This window comes from Gopherus flavomarginatus, chromosome 6 (genome assembly GCF_025201925.1).
Source record: "Gopherus flavomarginatus isolate rGopFla2 chromosome 6, rGopFla2.mat.asm, whole genome shotgun sequence".
Lineage (NCBI taxonomy): Eukaryota > Metazoa > Chordata > Testudines > Testudinidae > Gopherus > Gopherus flavomarginatus.
Window position 1 is genome coordinate 105396325 of NC_066622.1, and position 21276 is coordinate 105417600.

Below are 21276 nucleotides of genomic sequence, written 5' to 3' on the forward strand. Positions count from 1 at the left end.
CTTTGGGGTGGGATTTTCAAAGTTGAGCATGAGTTTAACTCTGCCCCTGTTGACGTTAATGGCAGTTTTCCCATTAATTCCCATGAGACCAAAGTTGGGCGAATGCTGAACACTTTTGAAAATCCCACCCTAGGTTGTTTTGGCACTTGTTACACTGGCTCTTGCTACTGAACATTACAACCATGTTTTGAAGAGGCAATCCCAGGGTACATAGCTCACTACCTTCTCTGTATAAGGCACCAAGTACACAACTGCTATCACAAAGCATGGAGCTATTACAGTTCCCATCAGAGACCAGTGTAGCTCACCCTGTCATCTTATAAATTGTCTTTCAGTGTTACAAGTCTGTCCTATGTTTCAAATCTCTGTCTTCCATTGTGGGTGTGTCTGCTGACACCTTAGCCTTCTCTTTTGACACACAAGTATTAAAGCTGATGTATAACATTATCAAATCCTCCTGTCAAGCTGCCTGGAGTGGTTCAGGAGCATGAGTACCAACCCCAGGACAAACTGTTAAGAAGCCACACATCAGAAATCGGTTGTGAGTTCTATACTTAGATTTCACCAGCCAAAGATCAAGTGTGAATGCTTCAGGCCTTAACGTGGAGTCACAGACAGTCCCTTTGGGTACTCCAATCTATCCTGCCACTCCGGTAAGCTTTCCTTTGTGAGAGATAGTCTCTTACACCAAAAATAACATTCAGGTTACCCCAAGTCAACTGCACTAATGATCCTATACCAAAGACAATGCGTGTAGCCAATCCTATAATAAATTAACCAAACACTTATTAACTAGGAAAAAGAAATGTTTTTTACAAGGTTAAAGCAGGTAAACATACACACATAAATGAGTTAGTCTTAGGTTCCAGAAGGATATGAAAAGCTGCTGTAAGCAATGTCCTTTAGGGCTAATCCAGGCCAACCACTGGGCCACTTTTGCTTACATTGAAGGGCAAAGTTTTTTATAGTTCAAGCAGAATCAAGATAATTTCTTCTTGACAGGGGTTTTATTCCCCTTCCCAGGAATTCAAGCTGATGGGCTGTGCTCATGCAAGCCTCCTGTTCATGTGCGTGGAGCGGAGCAATCCACAATCTCTTGTCCACCAATGTTGCACAATGGATCAGCTGGTGTCTATGGGGCCGCCTTTTGCGGGACAGAAGATGATATCTCTTGTGACGAACTAGTATTTGACACTTGTTCATGCTTCTTTTCTGCCTATGGGGATTTGAAGTTCCATTGCAATTGCTTCTATAGTTACAAAGCAAACATTTAAATATTACCTTAAACATGGACTACAGATATTGTTTGAGATGAATGCAGGCAGCAACTTATGAGCATTTCATAGAGCCTAACACATTTTTAAAAAAATCTACACATTTTAACAATACTAACACATGGGTGAGCAAGACTGCTTTCCTGCTATGCATTTGTCAGTGGTCAGTGAGACCTGTGGGGCCCTGGCATGAGCTGGCACCTAGTCTGCCAGCGTCACATTATCGTGAACCAGAACATAATGGTAATGTTTTGAAGCCAGTTTATGGCTAGCAGTGTTTGGCTGTTTCCAAACATATTCAGTCATTTAGGGCTATATTACATCTTTAAGCACAATCATGACTGAACCGGAGGGGGTAAGAGGAAACTCCAGAGGCATTTTGCCTCAAATACCCCCGAAAGGCACAGGTCCGGCTCTGCTTCCCCCATCGGAGTAGCAAATGGCAGCTGACCTTATATCAGCTGAAAATTCTGACACATCTTAAACTAGCTCAGTTTGACTGGCTGGTGCATTACTGGGGCAGGAGTATAGACTCTGCCAACTTGTCCTAGATGAGGAATAGTGGGCACCCAGCTCCCCCTTTTCCCTGCATATCCAGCCAAACTACAGGCAGCCTAGTCAGATACATAACTGAGAGCACAAGAGTGATAGCCTGTGTAAAAAATCTAACCCTTCAGCACTATTCCCGTTAAAGAACACATGGCCCCTTTTGCAGCTGTAGTCACTTTTCTGTTAAACTTTCAGTCCATGCTTGCAAAGTTAACCCTGTACATGTTAACAGGCAAACCTGGGAGCCAAAGAAACTTGTGCCTATATAAAACAGGCTCGAAACTTAAGAGGAAGCCCCAAACCACATATTTCATTGGAGTCCAGCCCAGTTTGGTAATGTACAAAAGTCGCTGCCATCTAATGGGTGCTTGTGGCCTGTATGAAATAGTTTGTGGGTTTTAGGTCTGTGGCTACAGCAAGCCTCCAAAACCATACTGACAACACTGGTTGACATTCTTATTAGCAGTCTCAGCAAAGACATCATGATGTGAATACAAATAACGTCAGAACTACCCATTTTGCCATGGTGGTAAAGCTGGTCAGGTGTGAGGCACATTGGCAGAACCATATGAAAGAACTTGCAGTGCCACTGCCAGTGGTTTACTGTTCTATTGCTAAATGGAGAGTGTTGATATCCAGGCTGTTACTCAGCACCTTAGAAAGTACTGGGACCACTGAAATAACTTTTTTGTAGCAGTCACCGAGAAGAAAGCAGAAAGAACATACAGTATATGGAATAGCTCTTTTATGGTTTAGTTTGGTTTTGGCTGGACCTGGTGCTCATGCAATTTTGTCTGACATTCAAATGATATATTACCTTCATTGGCTGCTGTCAGTGAATAACGGGTTGATTTCTTTTACAGACCTGTAAACATGTAGTTGGGACAGAAACAAAAATAATTGTGCTGGATCTGAGGTGTTGCTGATGGAAGACAAATGGCCTACCAGACAGATGCCCCAAGTAGAAAAATGGCTACCGGATTTTCCAATGATGTTTTTCAGCAATTACTGATGTATTATATTTATACATTTTAGATTTAATGGTTTGATATTTATTGCTCTTGCCATTTTTCGAGTTTTGTTGTTCTGTCAAGACAGAGTTCATAGTGAATTAAAACAAAAGCTGTACATGTATTTGAATAATATGATACAACAATAAAATGAGCTTCAAACAACAACACTGGTAAAACATGTACAGTGCTGCTGAGATCAAGGTCCTTGTGATCAGCTATTTTCTGTGCAACAGTTTTTCAACCATGGTGTTCTATAACCCTGGCCTTTCACAGGCAGTCTGACAAACACATTCAGCTGATGTATGCAACTCCTGTGGTCTAGGGGTTGACTAGGTCAGATGTACTCCAGTAGTTGACAAAGCATAGTCATCTGGGCCTGTTGAGCATCCCAAGCTGACTTTTGAGACAGCTGAGAGATGGGTCTGGGGGTTGAAGTTAGGAAGAAGAATACAAAATAATGTGCTCCTCTCAAGAGCAGGACCAGCGCTAGGGGTTTGAGCGCCCTAGGCACACGGCAATTTCGCCGCCCCGTGGCTCTGGTGGAGCTGCCACAGTCGTGCCTGCGGGCGGTCCACTGGAGCCGCGCGAGCAGCTGACCGTCCGCAGGCACCACTGCGGCAGGTCCACTGGAGCCGCGGAGCAACGGACCCTCTGCAGGCACCACTGCGGCTGGTCCACCGGAGCTGCCTGCCGCCCCCTCCGGCAAAACAGCGCCCACCATTTATTCTGGCACCCTAGGTGATTGCCTAGGCTGTCTAAATGGTAGCGCCGGCCCTGTCTCAGAGTCCTACTCAGAATAATCTGCTCCTTTTAGAGTCCTACTCAGAAGCTGTTCTGAGAATCGAGATGGCCCTGCCCCTTCCACCATGCCTCCTACTAACATTTATATTCCAGTACCATATAGAGGCCAAACACGTTGGAGCCTATCATGGGAAAATTGGTCCCTTTCGGGGCAATCATGGCCCGGTCTGCCTGTGACTGCCTTTTGCTGACATCTGGGAGTCACTGACTACCCCGGTTTTCTGAGTAAGGGTTAATTATTAGAAAACAAGCACCTGGATCTAATAAAGGTTACCTAAGCTCCGTTAGAAGGCGATTCTCAAGGAAACAAGAGCCTCCTGTGAAGAGGAGCTCTTATGAGGGCAGAGCCGGGAGCATAGAGAGTGAGTTCCTGTTGGCGGAGGATGTGGCTACACTGCCATAAACAACCTGGGGCTGACCCATTGCAGCTGATTTGTGCTGGGAGTGTAAAATTTCAAGGTAGATGGGCTCATGCTGGAGACTTGGCTCTGGGGCTCTCCCCCATTGTAGGGTCTCAGAACCCAGGCTCCACCCTGAGCCTGAAAAACGTACACTCCGGTTACAGCCCTGCACACCCAGCCCCATGAAATCACATCAGCTGATATGGCCAGCTGTGGGTGGTATTTTTGCAGCTTAGCCATCCCTGGCCTGGGGCAACTGGAAAAGCTGCTTGTAGAGAAGGGAGTCTCCTAGAGGCAGAGCTGAAGTTGTCAGCCCAGGGACATCCCCTAGACAGGGTCAGGAAGCTTAGAGATGCTGCCGCAGGGAACAGCAGATATTGACAGTCCACCGCAGATGCCTGACTCCAAAGAAGGCCTCTACCCATGTGCAGACCTTCCTCCTGGGGAAAAGGCTTGAGTCAAGAGGCACCTGGAGAGAGGAGTGCAATGGACTCATGTGACAGACAGAATTAAGACAGCCACAGTCTCCCAGCAACGGTGTAAAGTAGACTCGCTATTAATCAGTGAGACCCTACAAAAGGGCATTCATGTTATTTAAAGGTCTTTCTACCCCGTGTGCGGAGAAATCAAGGCAGTGCTTGTCTGTGGTGTCACACCTAACCACCAAGGGGGAATCCAGCATGGCCTGCCTTATGATAGAGCCCATTGTGCTAAGTGCTGTACAGACATAGTGACAGCCCCTGTCCCAGCTAGGGCTTGATTTTGAGATTGTAGCCTAACAGCTGGCAGAGACTAACAAGTGGGTCGGGTGAGGGAGGGGGCATGCAGGGTAGCAAAAATAAAATGTAATCTGAATCCATGAAAGAGAGAGAGAGAGAGTTAGTCACTCAGTGCATGCCTCAGATCTGTTCAGCTAATGATGGTCTTCGCACACAAAAAAAAAAAAAAAAAAAAGACGTGCCCTTGATGGGATGTGTGTTATGTAGTTATTATTCCCAACTTCGTTGTAAGGCACAGTTATAGCGGCTCCCTGGAAATTGCTGAGAAATGTATTCACCAATAGCTGACAAACTCTGTATGTACTCTCCAGAGACAAGGTTGTGGCGGTACTGTCTTTTATTGGCCCAACTTGTGTTGGTGAGATGCTTTTGAGCTTACAGAGGACTGACCTGCAGACAAGCTCTGCGTAAGTTTAGAAGGTTCTCTCGCTCCCCAACAGAAGGTGGGCCAATAAAAGCCACACTTCACCCACCTTATCTTACTAATAGCCTGGGACCGACAGAGCTGTAATACCACTGCATATGCACTTTCCTGACAGCGTCATTGACTCAGGCTTGAGCTTTCTCAGATCCAGTGAGCATAAAATTTTTCAACATTTATTTCATCTAAACCAATAGTCAAAAATCAGCTGCAAATAAAATTCACCAAAAGGAAACCGAGAACTATCAATCATTTTAGCTGTTCAGATTGTGATTCCAAGGAAATGTTATGTGATTAACCTATATTGCTTGTTCTAGAGATAGACAAAAAAATCACAGCACTAAAATAATATTGCTGTAGTCAGTCCAGCCACCTAGTGACCTGGTCTGAATTGAAGCCCCAGTTCACCCTGATTGCCACAGCTTAGACCACAGGTAGGCAACCTATGGCACGGGTGCCGAAGGCAGCAGGCGAGCTGACTTTTAGTGGCACTCACATTGCCTGGGTCCTGGCCACTGGTCCAGGGACTCTGCATTTTAATTTAATTTTAAATGAAGCTTCTTAAACATTCTGAAATCTTATTTACTTTACATACAACAATAGTTTAGTTATATATTATAGCCTTATAGAATGAGATCTTCTAAAAAGGTTAAAATATATTTTTGGCTCACAAAACCTTAATTAAAGTGAATAAATGAAGACTTAGCACAGCACTTCTGAAAGGTTGCCGACCCCTGGCTTAGACACTTCAGAAATAAGCTGCTTAGTTCCTGTAGAGAAGGCAGTACCTTGACAGTACCTTTCTGAGCAATGCCCCTGCTTTGGCTGACACACACACGCACCAAAGATGCTAAAAGAATAGGTCAGCCCCATACAAAGCCTGTGTGTATTAATCAATAATACTAACAGCTACAGTGTGGTGGGGGACCAGAAGGAGACTACAACTTGTTGTGGTGACATCAAATTGATGGCTCTACTTGGGGCTACTCAATATCTCTGCAAATCAGGTCTTCTGTTTAGGTGCCTAAATGTGAAAAAGCCTGGAACAGGTACTTAAGTGTATTGTGACATTACCACTTGAATGAAGACGAAACCCATTCAGAAGCCTCCAAGAGAGCCCACACCCTTTTGTAAAATAAAATAAGTTACTAGACACATATTTACTATTTATTCAAAAAAAATACATCATATCCAATCAGAACCATTATTATGAAAGATTTTGGAATGAAATTATAAGAATGTATTTATTCCTGAATACATTCACAGCAATGTGCTGAAAAATACATATACAGATAAGCAGATTAAAAGCATTTGCGGTGAACAATGGATGGGCCAGCTTCATCATACTCCTGTTTGCTGATCCACATCTGTTGGAAGGTGGACAGGGAGGCAAGAATAGAGCCACCAATCCAGACGGAGTACTTACGCTCAGGAGGAGCAATGATCTGTTAAGGAAAAACACCACCTTGTGTTATGGGGTAAACATATTTGGTGACAAAGCGACTTAAGCAGTGATACTGATGTTGATGGAACCCCTCTGGAAAAGGGGCGTCCCTGACGTGAGTTATGGGCCAATATTTCATAGTCACTCAGTATATAGTCTGACCCTAGCTGAGACTGAGAATTTGAGCGCCCTCCCAGTCAAAGCAGTGCCAGTGACTGCAAGCAAAGCAGGGGAAGCTACAACCCTTGAAACATTTAACACCAAACTGGTTAATGGATTGGAAATATATCAAGGGACAATCCTGAAAGTGTAGAGGGATGGACAGTGGATCTCACACTGTGGTCTGTGGAGCTCTTTCCTGATGCCATGGAGAATATGATATTTCAAGAGCCAAGGAATGGAGGGATTGTGGTGCCAGGAGAGAAACTCTTTTTTTTTTTTTTTTTTTTTTTTTTTGTAAAGAAAGTGATCAGTTGAAAGAAAAGGTTGGTAGGGACAGGGGCACCAGAATGGGAGGAGAGGGGGAAAAGGAGGCCATGGTCCCATCACTTTTTACCTGCCTTAAGGGCGAGCGACGGGGGGAGGAGGTGGAGAGGCATGAGCAGGGGGCAGGGCCTCAGGGAAGAGATAGTGTGGAGTGGAGCCTTGGGGGGAAGGGAAGAAATGGGGGCAGGGCCACAGTTGGGGCACCAGTGGCCTTGGCCCACACTTCTAGAACACTTCCGGCACTCCTGAGTAGGGGCCTGATCAAAGCGCAGGAAAAGCAATAGCTGTGTCTTTGAGTCTTTAGACTCCTGGCATCAGTGGGAAATATGTTAACTTAGGGTAAAATTTCCTAAAGTTCCTGAGAGTGGGATTCATAAGGAGGACTTAGGCTCATCACTTCAGCACCTAACTGTTAGGTGCCCTGCCGCCATGGGAATTCACAACCCTGGCTTAGGCACCCAGGCTCCCTGTACATTGCAGCGGGCGCGTTCGTCCCCTAACAAAGAGATTCATAGAATCCAGCATGTGAAAAATGAACAGCCTAGGCTAGCCAGTGAGAAATGCTGCGAGCTGGGTGTCGCCTAAGCCCTGCCTCTCAAAAGGATTAGGTGCCTAACTCTGTACAGGAGGGCAGCACCTCCCTCCAGTCAGGATTCTCAGCTGTGAACCCCTTTCTGGAGTCAGGTGCCTGAGCCAGGCCAGTCCTTTTGTAAGAAAAACAGAGGAGGATAAAAAAGCTGGTGCTTTCGCCCCTCCTCCCACTAGCCCTGTGGTTAGAGCAGTCACCTAGGATGTGGGCGGCTTGGCTTTAAATCCCCACTCTGTAGAGCAGGGGCTTGCACCTGGATGAGTGCTCTACCTACTGGTCTATTGAGTGTGCTGGGTAGGTCTCAATCCCACCGTGGAAGCTGCCCCACTTTGTATAAAATACTTAAATATCCACTGGACGAGAGAGCAAGATTGATTCGATAGTCTGGTGCTTAGAGCACTCACTGGGATGTGGGAGACCCCAGCTCCAGCCCCTTCTCCACTGGGTATAAAATCCTTAACTAGCCATTGGAATGTCTTCAACTGGTGAGATAGAGAGACTCACCCCAGAACATCCCATCGTGCAGTGGTTGGGGTTCTCACTTGAGAGGTGGAAGACCTGGCTTCAAATCCTGACTCTACATCAGGCAGGAGGATTTGAACCTAGATCTCCCACATCCTGAGGAAGTGTTCTAACCACCAGGTTATTTATTGGCTTTAAAGGGCAGCTCCACATCCTCAGGCTGTACTTTGTGCAGAGCCCAATCTGGTATGTGACAGTCACTGGCCAGGCACACAGGGGGAGTAAGCTCCTACACACAAAGGGCTGTTGTAACTTACTCCATGCTGGGAATAAGGGAGGAACTGGGATTCAGTCACAATTCATTCTCTGCTCTTCTTCTGGGGCAATGCAGTTACCTCCCACCCCTTATTCAGGGCAGATTATACAGTTACAGTCTAGCCCAGAGTAAGGTACAGCTCATCATGAATCAGGGTGGCAAAACTCGCCTTTTGCTAGCAAGCAGGGTATGTATTAGTGATTACGTGAGAAAATATGCACATGAAAGAGCTGAACTCCTCTGCCCCCCGCCCCCGCACATCTTTGCAAAAATCTGCCCACAGATAATTGTGCTGTACCTTGATTTTCATAGTGCTGGGAGCTAGAGCAGTGATTTCCTTTTGCATCCGGTCAGCAATACCCGGGTACATTGTAGTACCACCAGACAGGACGTTATTTGCATAAAGGTCCTTTCTGATATCAATATCACACTTCATGATGCTGTTGTAAGTAGTTTCATGAATGCCAGCAGACTCCATGCCTGTGAAAAAATAGCAGAAGGTTTAGAATAAGCAATAAGTAAGTAAATAGTCTTAAAACTATTAAGTAAAATGAATAGAAGCTGCTGTTTAGAAGGCACCAGTCTCCAAGGCTTGTGCAGAGACATTCTGCTGCTAGCTAAACTACAAGGCATGGCTACACTTGCAGATGTAGAGCGCTGTGAGTTAAACCTGCCTTCGGAGAGCTCAGTAGGGAAAGCGCTGCAGTCTGTCCACACTGACAGCTGCTTGCACACTGGTGTGGCCGCATTTGCGGCACTTACAGCGGCATTGGGAGTGGTGCATTATGGGCAGCTATCCCAGCATGCAAGTGACTGCAATGTGCTTTTCAAATGCAGGGGTGGGGGTGGAATGTGACAGGGAGTGTGTTGTGTGTGTAGGGGGGGAAGAGAGTGGGTTTTTGTGGGGCTGAGAGTATGCCAGCATGCTGTCTTGTAAGTCTCTCTCTCTCACACAGCATTCACGGCTGTCAGAAATGGAACCTTCAAAGGGCATATCTGCATTCCTACAGTGATTCAAAACAATGACAAGAATGGCCACTTGATTTAAGGGGATTATGGGACGTTTCCAGAGGCCGATCAGAGCGCAGTAATGCAACACCTCATCCACAGTGGTGCCACGGCGCTCCAGCGGGGGCGCAGCAAACGTTATTCCACTCACCAAGGTGGAGTACCAGGAGTGCTGTAGCCGTGGAGTCAGAGTGCTCTATATGCCTTGCCAGTGTGGACGGGTAGTGAGCTACGGCACCCAGGGCTCCTTTATTGTGCTGTAACTTGCAAGTGTAGCCAAGCCCTTAGAATATGGCTATGCTATAGCAGCACAGCTACAGTGTTGAAGCTCTGGTGCCGTAATGTAGACACTTCTCATGTGAATGGAAGGGATTTGTCCACTGATGTAGTTAATCCACCTTTCTGAGGTGGTAGCTAGGTTGACAGAAGAATTCTTCTGTTAAGCCAGCTGCATCTACAGTTGGGGTTAGGTCAACCTGCCTAGGTCACACAGAGTGTGAAATTTTTCACAGCCCTGAGTGATGTAGATAGGCTGATCTAATTTTTAGGTATAGACCAGGCCATAAGTCAGAAGTTATTTGGAGCACAGGCTGCTTGTATAATTGTTTCAAACAAGAAACCAAAGGGTATGCAATGAAAGAAGAGTAGAGTCTCCATTAGAGTTTTCCATCCAATTTCAAACAGACTATAAGAATTCCTTACAGCTTTACCAGAATTGTTTGTTTTAAAAAAACTCTATGTATGTCCTAGGAACATTAGATGTGTAACACTATTATTGCTGGTTGGGAATCCTGCCCTCTCACAAGACTTACAGGTGATTCCATTTGGTTTTGTGGCAACCTATACTCAAGTCTGTTCACTAGCATGACATTGTGCTAATGCCTCTTTTCTAAGGCACAACACCAAATATACTCCAGTTTAGACAGTGTACATAAGAATTAAAGTGATATTTTCTTTCATCTATTAGCACATTGAAAGTACAATAGCGACACTTCCTAGTTAAAGAACACCTCTGAGAGGAAGTACAGCCTTCCTTGGCTATTTTTTAAATACATGGTTATATTACTTTACTGTTTCTGTTTCCTGATGGGATGAGTAATTCTTAGCACCAGGTTTCCTGTGTAAAACCTTGTATTTACAAATCCAATACTCACTTTCCAAGAGCAGTCTCCAATTTTGCTTAAAATCTGCTCTGTGCATAAACCTCTTGCCAATAAACTAATTGTCCTATGGTAGTTATGGAAAGCAAACACAAAAAGGGGCAAATACAGTCAAAGCAAATTATGATCGGTCAGTATTTATATTACAGTAGCATCTAGAGGCCATGGTAAGGATCAGGACCCATTGTGCAAGGTGCTGTAAAAATAGGTGCAAGACGGTCCCTGCCCAAAGAGTTTACAATCTAAGATGATGAAAGAATATGGAGATGTAATAATTTTCTTAACACTGTATGACCTGATCAGTGAGGTGAAGTTATTGTATATTGGATTATAAGACTTTCCTGCATTAATGTATTGATCTACCTTAATAGAGGGCTCTGAGAAAAAGAAGCAGGGAAGCAACACAATATACACAACTTACCATTTCCTAGCAAACACTTGGAGGGAAATTACAATGCAATGGACCTGCCTCCTGTCTCCAACCCAAAGTTACACACCAATTTTGCCAGTGTGGAGGAACATATATATCAAAGCTCTACAAACAATTAAATAGCTTGTTCTCTGGGAAGGAGGGTAATCAAAAGAATGAATAGCTTTTAGATAGATTCTCCTTGAAGCAAAGGGGAGTGAAATTTTTTTTGTGAGTAAAGGGAACAGACTATGTAATCCAGCTCCTATGGGCCTTAGGGGGTTTATAGCAAGCTAAGACCAGGATCCCCATTTGGAAGATGGATAGACACCTGGTAAGCAAGATATTCATCAAGTCTGACTACTGCTGAAAGACTAGTTTTTCTTAAATGGTTTTGTTCTAAATAAATACTACTTTGCTTTAAGGGGGCTGCTTGGTTACTGGGTACCATGGTCATTGCTCCTGGAGAAAGCAGACTAGCAGTGCTGAACATAACTCACATCTGCTAAGGTAATCACAGCTGACCACTGGGGAGCACAGCCCAGAGCCTGTTCTGAGAGTGGAAGAATCCCATGATTCCACCCCAAGAGAGATTTAAACCTGACATTTGGAGAGACCAGGAAGGGTCAGAAGTGCAGGTATTGACAGCTTCCATGTAATAGTCCTATGATTCAGAAGGAAAACAGAAGTGAAATTTGAATTTCCAGTTGTGTCTATGGTTTTATAGGAAGTGGCAGGGGTCCCAGGGAAGCAATGATCAATGAACAGTGATCCTGACAAAGCAGAAATAAAATCTTCAGGCCAAGTTCTGAGCTGCTGTGGTGGCTAGGACCCCAGTGATAGTTTCACCCACTTAAGCCAGATCTGAATTAGACCCTTCAATGTTTTTTTAAAAGCATTAGTTACTAATGGGCTGGGGAGTGACTTGTTGGTCCAAGGCTATTAAAGCACAGTAGCTGACTGTGCAATATATGAAATGATGTTCATCTCTATCTAGGAGAACAGGAATGAGTATTTTTTGTTTTTATTTTGAAAGTGTTTATTACTTAGCTGATGAACTGTGCCTTTACTTAAACTCCTTTACATGAATAGTGCTGTTATAATATAGAGTCTTAGACACATATTAACTCAAAATATATAGTAGAACATATGCATCTATAGGCACCGTATGCTATACTCTAAGTAAATGAATGTGGAGCAGGGTATGGATAGGAATTAAAGGCGCACAGGGATGAGCTATTAACATAATTTACCAAGAGAAGAAATCAATTAACTTACCAATGAAGGAAGGTTGGAACAGGGTCTCAGGGCAGCGGAAACGCTCATTACCTATGGTGATCACCTGCCCATCAGGCAACTCATAGCTCTTCTCCAGAGAGGAGGAAGAAGCAGCAGTGGCCATCTCATTTTCAAAGTCCAGGGCCACATAACACAGCTTCTCCTTGATGTCACGGACAATTTCACGTTCAGCTGTTGGCAGGACTCAGACTTTAGAATGGGAGTTAAAGAGTCATGCATTTTAACAGATTGTCCATCACTTTACCCTACCAGCTCTTCCAAACAACTTGTGAAAATAAATCCTCTCTCAGTAATGCTGGGTGGGTATTTTATATTCTGCTCAATTTCTTTATGCTTCTGCTGCAGCTCTAAGAACAACCACTGATCTTTTAAAGCTATCAGGAATTTTACACATTAAGCAAATCTTCTCATTTATTATTGTCCTTACCAGTAGTCACAAAGGAATAGCCACGTTCAGTGAGAATTTTCATGAGGTAGTCGGTTAAGTCTCGGCCAGCCAGGTCCAGACGCATGATGGCATGGGGCAGGGCGTAGCCTTCATAGATTGGCACATTGTGGGTGACACCATCACCAGAGTCTAGTACAATTCCTTTGAGAAAGGAGTACAGATGTCAGTTAACCTCAGATTCCATTTTTTAAAAACTGTTTAAATTTCACATTTTCCCTTCCCCAAAATCCCAAAGTCACAAACCTGTGGTACGTCCAGAAGCATAGAGGGACAGAACAGCCTGAATAGCTACATACATGGCTGGTACATTGAAGGTCTCAAACATTATCTGAAATGTAACAATAGCAAATCACTGTAGCTATAGGCATTTTTTAAAATTACAAACAGTAAGTAACTTGTTAGAAAAGGGAAAAGGGAGTTTAGTACAGATTATTGGCAAGCAGTGGTAGGGAGAAAATCAAGGAGTATTCTCTCTAAATTCTATACATGTAGGCTAGAACACCAACTATTCTGGATTTGTTCATGTGTGCATTTTCTCTCTCACACACACAAACACACACACAGCATCACTTACAGTATTTTATTTTCATCAAGTAGCTGAGATCAGAATTTTGAATGGAAAAAAGCCATTACTCTTCTTTAAAATAGCCTTTCATATTAAAAAAAAGATTTAAAAGCTGAAATGTAGCAACTTGCATACACTAGTTCAATGACCTAATAAAAAAAGTTTAAACTACAGAAACGTAAATTTGACAACTTTCTTTGGACCAACTTCCGTTGGTGAAAGAGACAAGCTTTTGAAAGCGTTTGAAAAGCTTGTTCTTTTACAAACAGAAGCTGGTCCAATAAAAGACATTACCTCACCCACCTCGTCTCTCTAATATTCTGGGACCAACACAGTTTCAACAATAGTACAAACAACAATTTGACAACTAATCACTCTGTGTGCCCTCCCTTCCGTAACTATTTTATTAAAATGAATATCAATAACATATGATGTACAATTGTTGTGAGTAATTGTAATGATCATATAAAAATCATACAGAATCCACAGAGATTGAAATGATTTCAGAGGAAGCTTCTCAATGCCATTACAGTGTCAGAAAGGGGTTTGGGTTTTGGTCCTTTCACCATATTATAGCTTTAAAAAAATATGGTTAGGAAATCTAACCTAACCAGGGCAAAGGATAGAAATTCAGAGCCCTGGCTGCTACTTTATATTCAGTACCTAACTACAATTTCTAAATTTATATGACCGGTGGTACATAGTAACCCAAAAGTGACTAGGTTTTACTGGAGTTTTAGCACAGCAGATAATGAGCACAGTAATACCTTCATTCTGAATGCTCTTGCTCCTATAAGGTTAAACATTATTTCATTAATTTAATTGACTTACTGGGAAGTTTTGATGCAAGTGATCTCTGTTCATGTGATTCTCTAGGTATGAAAATGTATCCTTTGTTACTTGTCTCTTAATTTACCTGGCACCCCCATTTGTCACCTGCTTTGCATAGAAGAGAAGCACTGACCTTTCTAAATAGCCGGTAATGATCATATTGTATTCAGATACTGGTATGCTTACCTGGGTCATTTTCTCTCGGTTAGCTTTTGGATTCAATGGAGCCTCAGTAAGTAGAGTAGGGTGCTCTTCAGGGGCAACACGCAGCTCATTGTAGAAAGAATGATGCCAGATCTGGAGACAGTAAGAAAAGGCAACATGAAGAAACATCAGCAACCAACAATCCATAAGCATCACAGTTCCTTCCAGCCACATACCATGCCCCACAGCTACAAGTGCTTCCAGCACCAGAAATTGGCCAACAATATCTGACATTCAGTTATCCTGGATGGACATGACTGAATTCATAGTGGAAAACTAAGTGAGCAGCACCTGCAACCTACTTCAAGTTTTACCACTAATAATGTTTTGCTTATTGTAAATCAGTTTTGGGACTCCTAAGTTAATACAAAATAAATACATTGTGCTTCAAAAAGCAGATAAAGACCTTTATATTGTTTTTGGTTTGGAGAAAAATACACAGTGAAACAGCATCCACTGAAACAATGTGGATCACAGTTCTGTTTGGCTTAATTATTTTTTTCACACTAGCCATCTGTCCATTTAGAGAAGGAAAGAAAACCTCTCCTTCCAGATGGCAAGGGAAAAGGTCCATGAAAATAGATTTACATGAGCAACTTAGAGATTGCAATGTGACTCTTTGTAGGAGGAATAAACTATAATAAAAGTGGTATCCATACAGACAATGATCAGTTTTTGTGTTTACACACTGTTCTTTGTTCCAGTAATTTCGTGATTCTTTCTAATGAGCAACATTGGTAAAATAGGACACACCTTAGGATCCAATGAATTTGGCCCTTCAGCAAAGATTGGAGTTAAAATAGCCTTGCAATTAAATCCAGTTTCCCAATATTCCTCAATGAGTCTTTGGCGTTGGCCTCTATCTATAACATCTGCATGGCTCTGTAATACCGTTCAGTAGATAATAGGGCTACTGAAAACTATTTCCCAGATGGAGAAGACTAGATTTCATGGGTGAATACATCCTGTTCTTGTTTGTAGAATTTCTCTGAGATCAGTTGTTTCCTAAGAATTTGTGACTAGCCCCACAAGCGATTTGCTTTTATTCCAAGCAGATTCAGTTAACAGGATTTTTTTTAAATATATATATAAATTGTTTTCAAAGCATTGGTGATCACAGATCAGTTTACACTTTGGGCCTTTGGATTGGGGAAGTGTCATTATCTTGCTAAAGCGCTGATCCTTCTGCTGTTAAAGCCAATAGGAAAACTTCTGTCTAGGCCAGAGCACTTTTATGATGTGTTGTACTGCTTGCAGAGTTCTAAACTGCTCTAGTTCTGTAGAACTACTTTAAATAGCTACATCATCAACATCTTATAGATAAGTTTCAACAGTCTGTGGCAACAGATCTGGTTCTAGAGGCACTAAGTCTTGGATTGGAATGGTGGCTCTGCAATTGACTCATTAGGGCCCCAGTCCTGCTAAGCATATGCATAACATTGCTCATATAAGTAGTCCTACTGACTTCAAAGTCATGAGTGAGTTTAAATGCTTTGCAGGATTGGGACACACATGGCTTTACCCAAGTCAACCTCTCTGACTCAGCTTCCCCATCTACAAAATGGGTATAATATTCACATACCTTGCAATAACTAGCCAGGTGTACACATCATCTTGGAGAGTAAAATAATAACTAACACTGATTAGCTCTGGGGTGGTGCATAGATGTCAATTATTACTAGATCAGCTCCAATATTCAAAAATAAAATACAATATTAATGGATAGCATGACACTTCAACCTTCAAATTACTTTGTAATCTTTTGCTATTGCACCCAGGTAATTATATCTACAGGTGATATAAGTAAACAAAATGTTTAAATACCTTCTCCATGTCGTCCCAGTTTGTGATGATACCATGTTCTATGGGGTATTTCAAGGTCAGGATACCTCTCTTGCTTTGAGCTTCATCCCCTACGTAGCTGTCTTTTTGACCCATACCCACCATCACGCCCTAATAAATTACATAAAGAATGTGACTCTCTCAGTGAGAGATGCTAAGAAGCAATTAGAATACTAACTGTGAAATAAACGTATGCTATTTTAACTGCTGGCAAGTTTACAAAACATTCATTGACTACTAATCTTGGGAGTATTACTTTTATCGTTAATGCAAAAATTACATCTTGTAATAGTATTTTATTTTCCTCAAATATCTGAGATCAGAATTTTGAATGGAAAAAAAGCTATTACTCTTTTTTAAAATAGCCTTTCAATATTATAAAGCTCTGGAGTTCATGTTCTTATTATAATTAAGTATGTAGAGTAAGCAACACTAGCCTAATATAAAAATCATCAATACAATGTAGAGAAATTAAAGATGGGCTTTTAAATAATAATTCAATTCATAAGTAGTAGTCATGGAAGAAACTATCACTCAACCAAATACAACATCTGGAGGGAAAAAACTCTGCATAGTGCCATTTAGTGGTAAATAATGAACAGTATATCTTTCAAATTTACCCAAGGGCCTGTCTGTATTTTCCAGAGTGGAAGAACAGCTATCACTAGCTATTAAAAATGTTGGCAATTTTGAAAATGTAAACACAGTTGGCTGCCTTTACTATAATGTGTTCTTGTCAGAGCCTGATAATTACATACTCCAACCCCTCTGTTTTTCAGACTGATCCATCTTGGAGACTGATTACTTTGATCTTGTGTTCTATGATGTCTGTAGCTCCGTGAGACAGTCTGAGAGCTGATCCAGGACGTGGATGATTCTAAATAGCTGCATTCAATTGCATGCAAGCACTTATTTTCATTATGACTAATCTGTTTTTGAGCAATGAATATGATCAGTACACTGATAAGAAAATGGCATTTGAATTACTATTTATTATTTGCAGTATGCTAGTGCCCAGAGGTCTCAAGCAGGATCTGGGCCTTGTTGTTCTAAGTGCTGTGCAAATGTAGAGGTATATCGGGTCCTTTTCACAAAGAGCTTACAATGCCATGCGCTATTTGCATGATCGCTAGGCAGCCTCGACTTAAAAATGAAAAGAAAAAGAAAATGGAAAAAAGGAATTCCCAGGGATGGCACAGCAGCATCCTCTTGCTCATGCTGTGGAAGTCTCCGGCACTTCGTTTTGGAGCTTCTCACCCATCCTCTCCATGATACTGGGCACTTAAACCATTACAAGGTACCCAACAACACATGCAATGAATTGTCCAGTATAATAAGCACAAAAAGAGTCAAAACGGGTAGTAGATGCCACTTCGTTTTACTCTAGCTAATCTGTCTCAGACACAGACCAGCCGTATCTCAAATGCCATGTGCTGTTAGCTTCTTTCATAGTAACAAAAGGAGACCCGGAAGAGTGTGAACACTTTCAGCTACAAGGTCAGATCATGGGCTACATGATCCAGAGCTAATGAGAAAAGGAAGGGATATTGAAAACTTTTGGGAAAAGGACTTCTCCACCAGACAAAAGATCAGAGCTAACTCAGGCATGTACACCTACAGGGCCTGCATGGTCTTATTTTATCTGGAAATATCTGGAAATATCATACAAATTAATGACTTGCAGCTACAATATCTGACTCTGTGGGCTCAACAGATCAAACTAATCAGGACTGGGGCTGGTGAGTATTTTCAGGGAAGAGCTGGGTGCTCCAGGAAAAGGAACTGAGTCACTACTATCTCTAATACATTCTGTTTAACCCCCATGCTGTGCTTGAATAATTGAACTGATAATTCACCTGGTGCCTGGGACGACCCACAATGGAAGGGAAAACTGCTCTTGGAGCATCATCCCCAGCAAAGCCAGCCTTACAAAGTCCTGATCCATTGTCACAAACCAGGGCAGTGCTGTCCTCTTCCTCACACATCTTCTGTGTCAATGTCTGCAGGCCTTTCAGACAAAAAGAGCTCTACAAAAACAACACACAGACAATGAAACAATTCTGCAGGCAAAATGCAGGGGCTGCTGCATGAAGTGGACCTGCCACAGTCAGGATACACATGACATCCAGTAGGAACAAGAACATTATTAATACACAATGTAAGGATTCAAAAGAGAGTGTTAATCTCAGAGTGCAGGAGCCTCATATTCCACCTGCCCTGCAGGAAGGGGAGGTGTTTAAAACAAAAACAAAACAACCCCCAGGAATTCAATGTTATTCAATGGAATTCCCCCTGAAGGACAGGAAGTCTGATCTAGGAGAGATGGAGTTTTAATGGCTTGAGGATGGTTCATATATTTATATTTTAGTGTATACATTCAGTGTTCAAAAAAGGTGCTTGACTGACAGCTTTAGAGATAAAAGGTACAGTACAGGAAGGGGCAGTGCAAGTTTCCCAGTGCTACTCATCGCCAGGTCAACCCCCTGCTGTGGATGAACACTTCTAAGGGTGAGAGGGTAGCTTGCCATGGGCTTCCTTGAGTTTGCCAACAATGTTGTCAGATGAGAACCATTATAATAGTGGCATTTTTGTTGTGGAGACTAGAAACAGGGCTAAGATGGACAACTCATTTCATACACACAATTGTTTGTTTAAAAAGAGAAAGTGATTATACTTTCCTAACTTTCCTAACAGTATTCTAGTGCTTCAGTGAAGATGTCCTTCCTTGAAATTAAAATTGGAAATCATAGACAGCATCTTCATTTAAAACAGCCACAAAACACACTGCAGCCTCATTTCAAAGTTGTGCAGAAGATCACTCTCTGCTACTATCCATGTTTATTTTGCCATGGTTCCCAGATGGAGTAAATACCACTGAAATTAGTTCCCTTTCTAACATCATGTTGTCAGGAAAGTGACACATAAAATGCTTTGAAGTATTTTGAATGAAATCAATGAGAGAAACAAGCATTGTGCAGAGCTGCAGAGACACGTTTGTCAGCAATTCATATTGTTAGGGAGAATCCTCTGAATAGCTCTGGACCCACTGTTTGGCTTGCAAAGGCCTACATGTGGAATTAAATGTTTCAAAAATGTGTTGAGGGCTAAGTGAGACAGGGACAGGAAGAGACACAGCTGACTGCACATGTTCATTAAGAAATTCTGAAACGGGAGTGTTAGAAATGTAGGAAAGGGTGGAGTCCGGTTGAAGTGATGCATTGCTGAGGTGAAGTGGAGTCTAAGTTGGGTGGCCCTCAATAGCAGAACAGACTAAAGAGCGAACAATGGAAAATTTCCCCAAAATGCGATTTGTGCTGCCACTGTGCAGAAAAGGAATCCAGGAGACACTGCCCAGTTCAGCTACTGAATGCTGCATAGATGCTGGCTGCCAGAAGAAAAGTTGATACATAAATGCTAACTTGAAATGTTCTAGGTTTTATGTATTGGGGAAAAAAGGAGTAATTTTACAGTTGTACACAATTATGCATTTCTTAGGGGCAAGAGCTATTTATGTTTAAACATTCACTTAATGGAGTACGACTTATCTACCATGCATGAACAGCCCGGTTTAGAACTAATCATTTCCTAATTAGGAAATAGATTCTCAAAAGTCTGCTTTTGGAACAGAGTTCGAGGTCAGGGGTTTGCTCAGACCAATGCAAACTAGTACTGTGCCAAAAATCACTTGGGGGAAGGGAGAAGGAAATGCTACATTTCTGAGCTTAGTGAACTCAAAATGAAAACCATATTTAGTAATAAAGCACCAAAGTTGAAGAAATCAAAACTGAATGATTTCAGGCAGTACTCTCTGCTGCCAAACACTGATTTTCAGCTCAGGACTGCCATCGAGTGCGGCAGTAACATTCTACAGTAGCAATCAACACAACATTGTGGAATAAGGTAAATATGCGCTATACATCTCAGGTGATTAAAACATGGATTTAGTTGTTACCCATCTTGTTGCTGCATGCTTTCTGTTCAGAGAGAGAGAGAGAGAGAGAAAAACCTGATCCCAGAACCCTCCCACACAAGACTGACAAAAGATTTCAAACTCATAAGAAACATTCTATCTGTAATTCATTCCTTATATAGAATGCTTGGTGTTTTACATTGTGGGTAGTTTTCTGTGTAAATAGACATCACCATCATCATATCATGCTAGATACCAATATCACCATCTTTCACATATTTATCTAATTTAAAAACATGTTTCCAATAACCTTTTCTAACCCGGCATACCAACGTACAGTAAGTCTACAGCACTAAGACACATCCATGAGAAATCATAAACTGAATCCCATCCTATAGCTACATCCAATGGGCTAATTTAATCCACTGAATCCAAAGCAGATATACCAGGGGTGAATTTGGCCCAGTGTGCTTAAATAGGAATGCTGTCATAATTCCAATCATGTAAATATTTTAAATATACCTCTTAATATTATTTTACTGCTGATGAGACAGGTGAAATGACTTGGTAGAACTAAACTTTTTCCAAGACTATAAAATATCTTAAAAAAAAGGCACTAAAATATAAAATGATTGGAATGTTTATTGGTGCAATTTTAGTATGAAATACATGACAAGTTACAGAAGAATAATACAACCTCCTGAACACTTTCTGCTTTTTCTTTGTTTATAAAAGTTCTCCTGCAATCTGTCAAACTGTTGGTTCAGTGCCACTTACCCTGAGAGTGCTTGGCTGGGGATAGCTGCTCTGGGACAGTACACTGTGAAGCTGAAAACTGCTGGTTATATAGCCCCTTGGCCTGTTCCCCTCCCACTAGCTTCCCAAACAAGGAGCAGAGACAAACTTCAAATCCATCTCTCAGTCTAGCAGAACCATATAGGGACCTCAGCACAAAAACCTCTGATCTGGGTGGCCACGGGTCTTTTCCACTGCATTCCACTGCACTACTCCTGAAACAGGAGGAGAATTCAGCTGTGTAAGATAAACACGGTAAAACTTCAGGAT

General features: G+C 42.2%; 2 protein-coding genes across 5 annotated transcripts in view; one reads left to right on the forward strand and one right to left on the reverse strand.

Annotated features, from left to right (window-relative positions):
• STAMBPL1 (STAM binding protein like 1) overlaps positions 1 to 2983 on the forward strand; it is a 40929-nt gene extending 37946 nt beyond the window's left edge. For all 4 annotated transcript variants that reach the window (XR_007775150.1, XM_050959538.1, XM_050959539.1 and 1 more), the window contains one exon: positions 2687 to 2983. Coding sequence is in view for 2 of the 4 variants with exons in the window: in XM_050959539.1 (XP_050815496.1) it covers positions 2687 to 2749 (63 nt within the window). In the remaining 2 variants the exon portion in view is untranslated. The remainder of the gene's footprint in view (positions 1 to 2686) is intronic.
• Positions 2984 to 6387: 3404 nt separating this feature from the next.
• ACTA2 (actin alpha 2, smooth muscle) lies at positions 6388 to 21070 on the reverse strand. Its single transcript, XM_050959600.1, has 9 exons — positions 20989 to 21070; positions 18158 to 18328; positions 16284 to 16412; positions 14442 to 14552; positions 13103 to 13187; positions 12839 to 13000; positions 12391 to 12582; positions 8834 to 9015; positions 6388 to 6683 (listed from the first exon to the last, which is right to left on the reverse strand). Exons 2-9 carry the CDS (start codon positions 18284 to 18286, stop codon positions 6540 to 6542), a joined length of 1134 nt encoding a protein of 377 aa, XP_050815557.1. The 5' UTR covers positions 18287 to 18328; positions 20989 to 21070; the 3' UTR covers positions 6388 to 6539.
• Between the last annotated feature and the right edge of the window lie 206 nt (positions 21071 to 21276).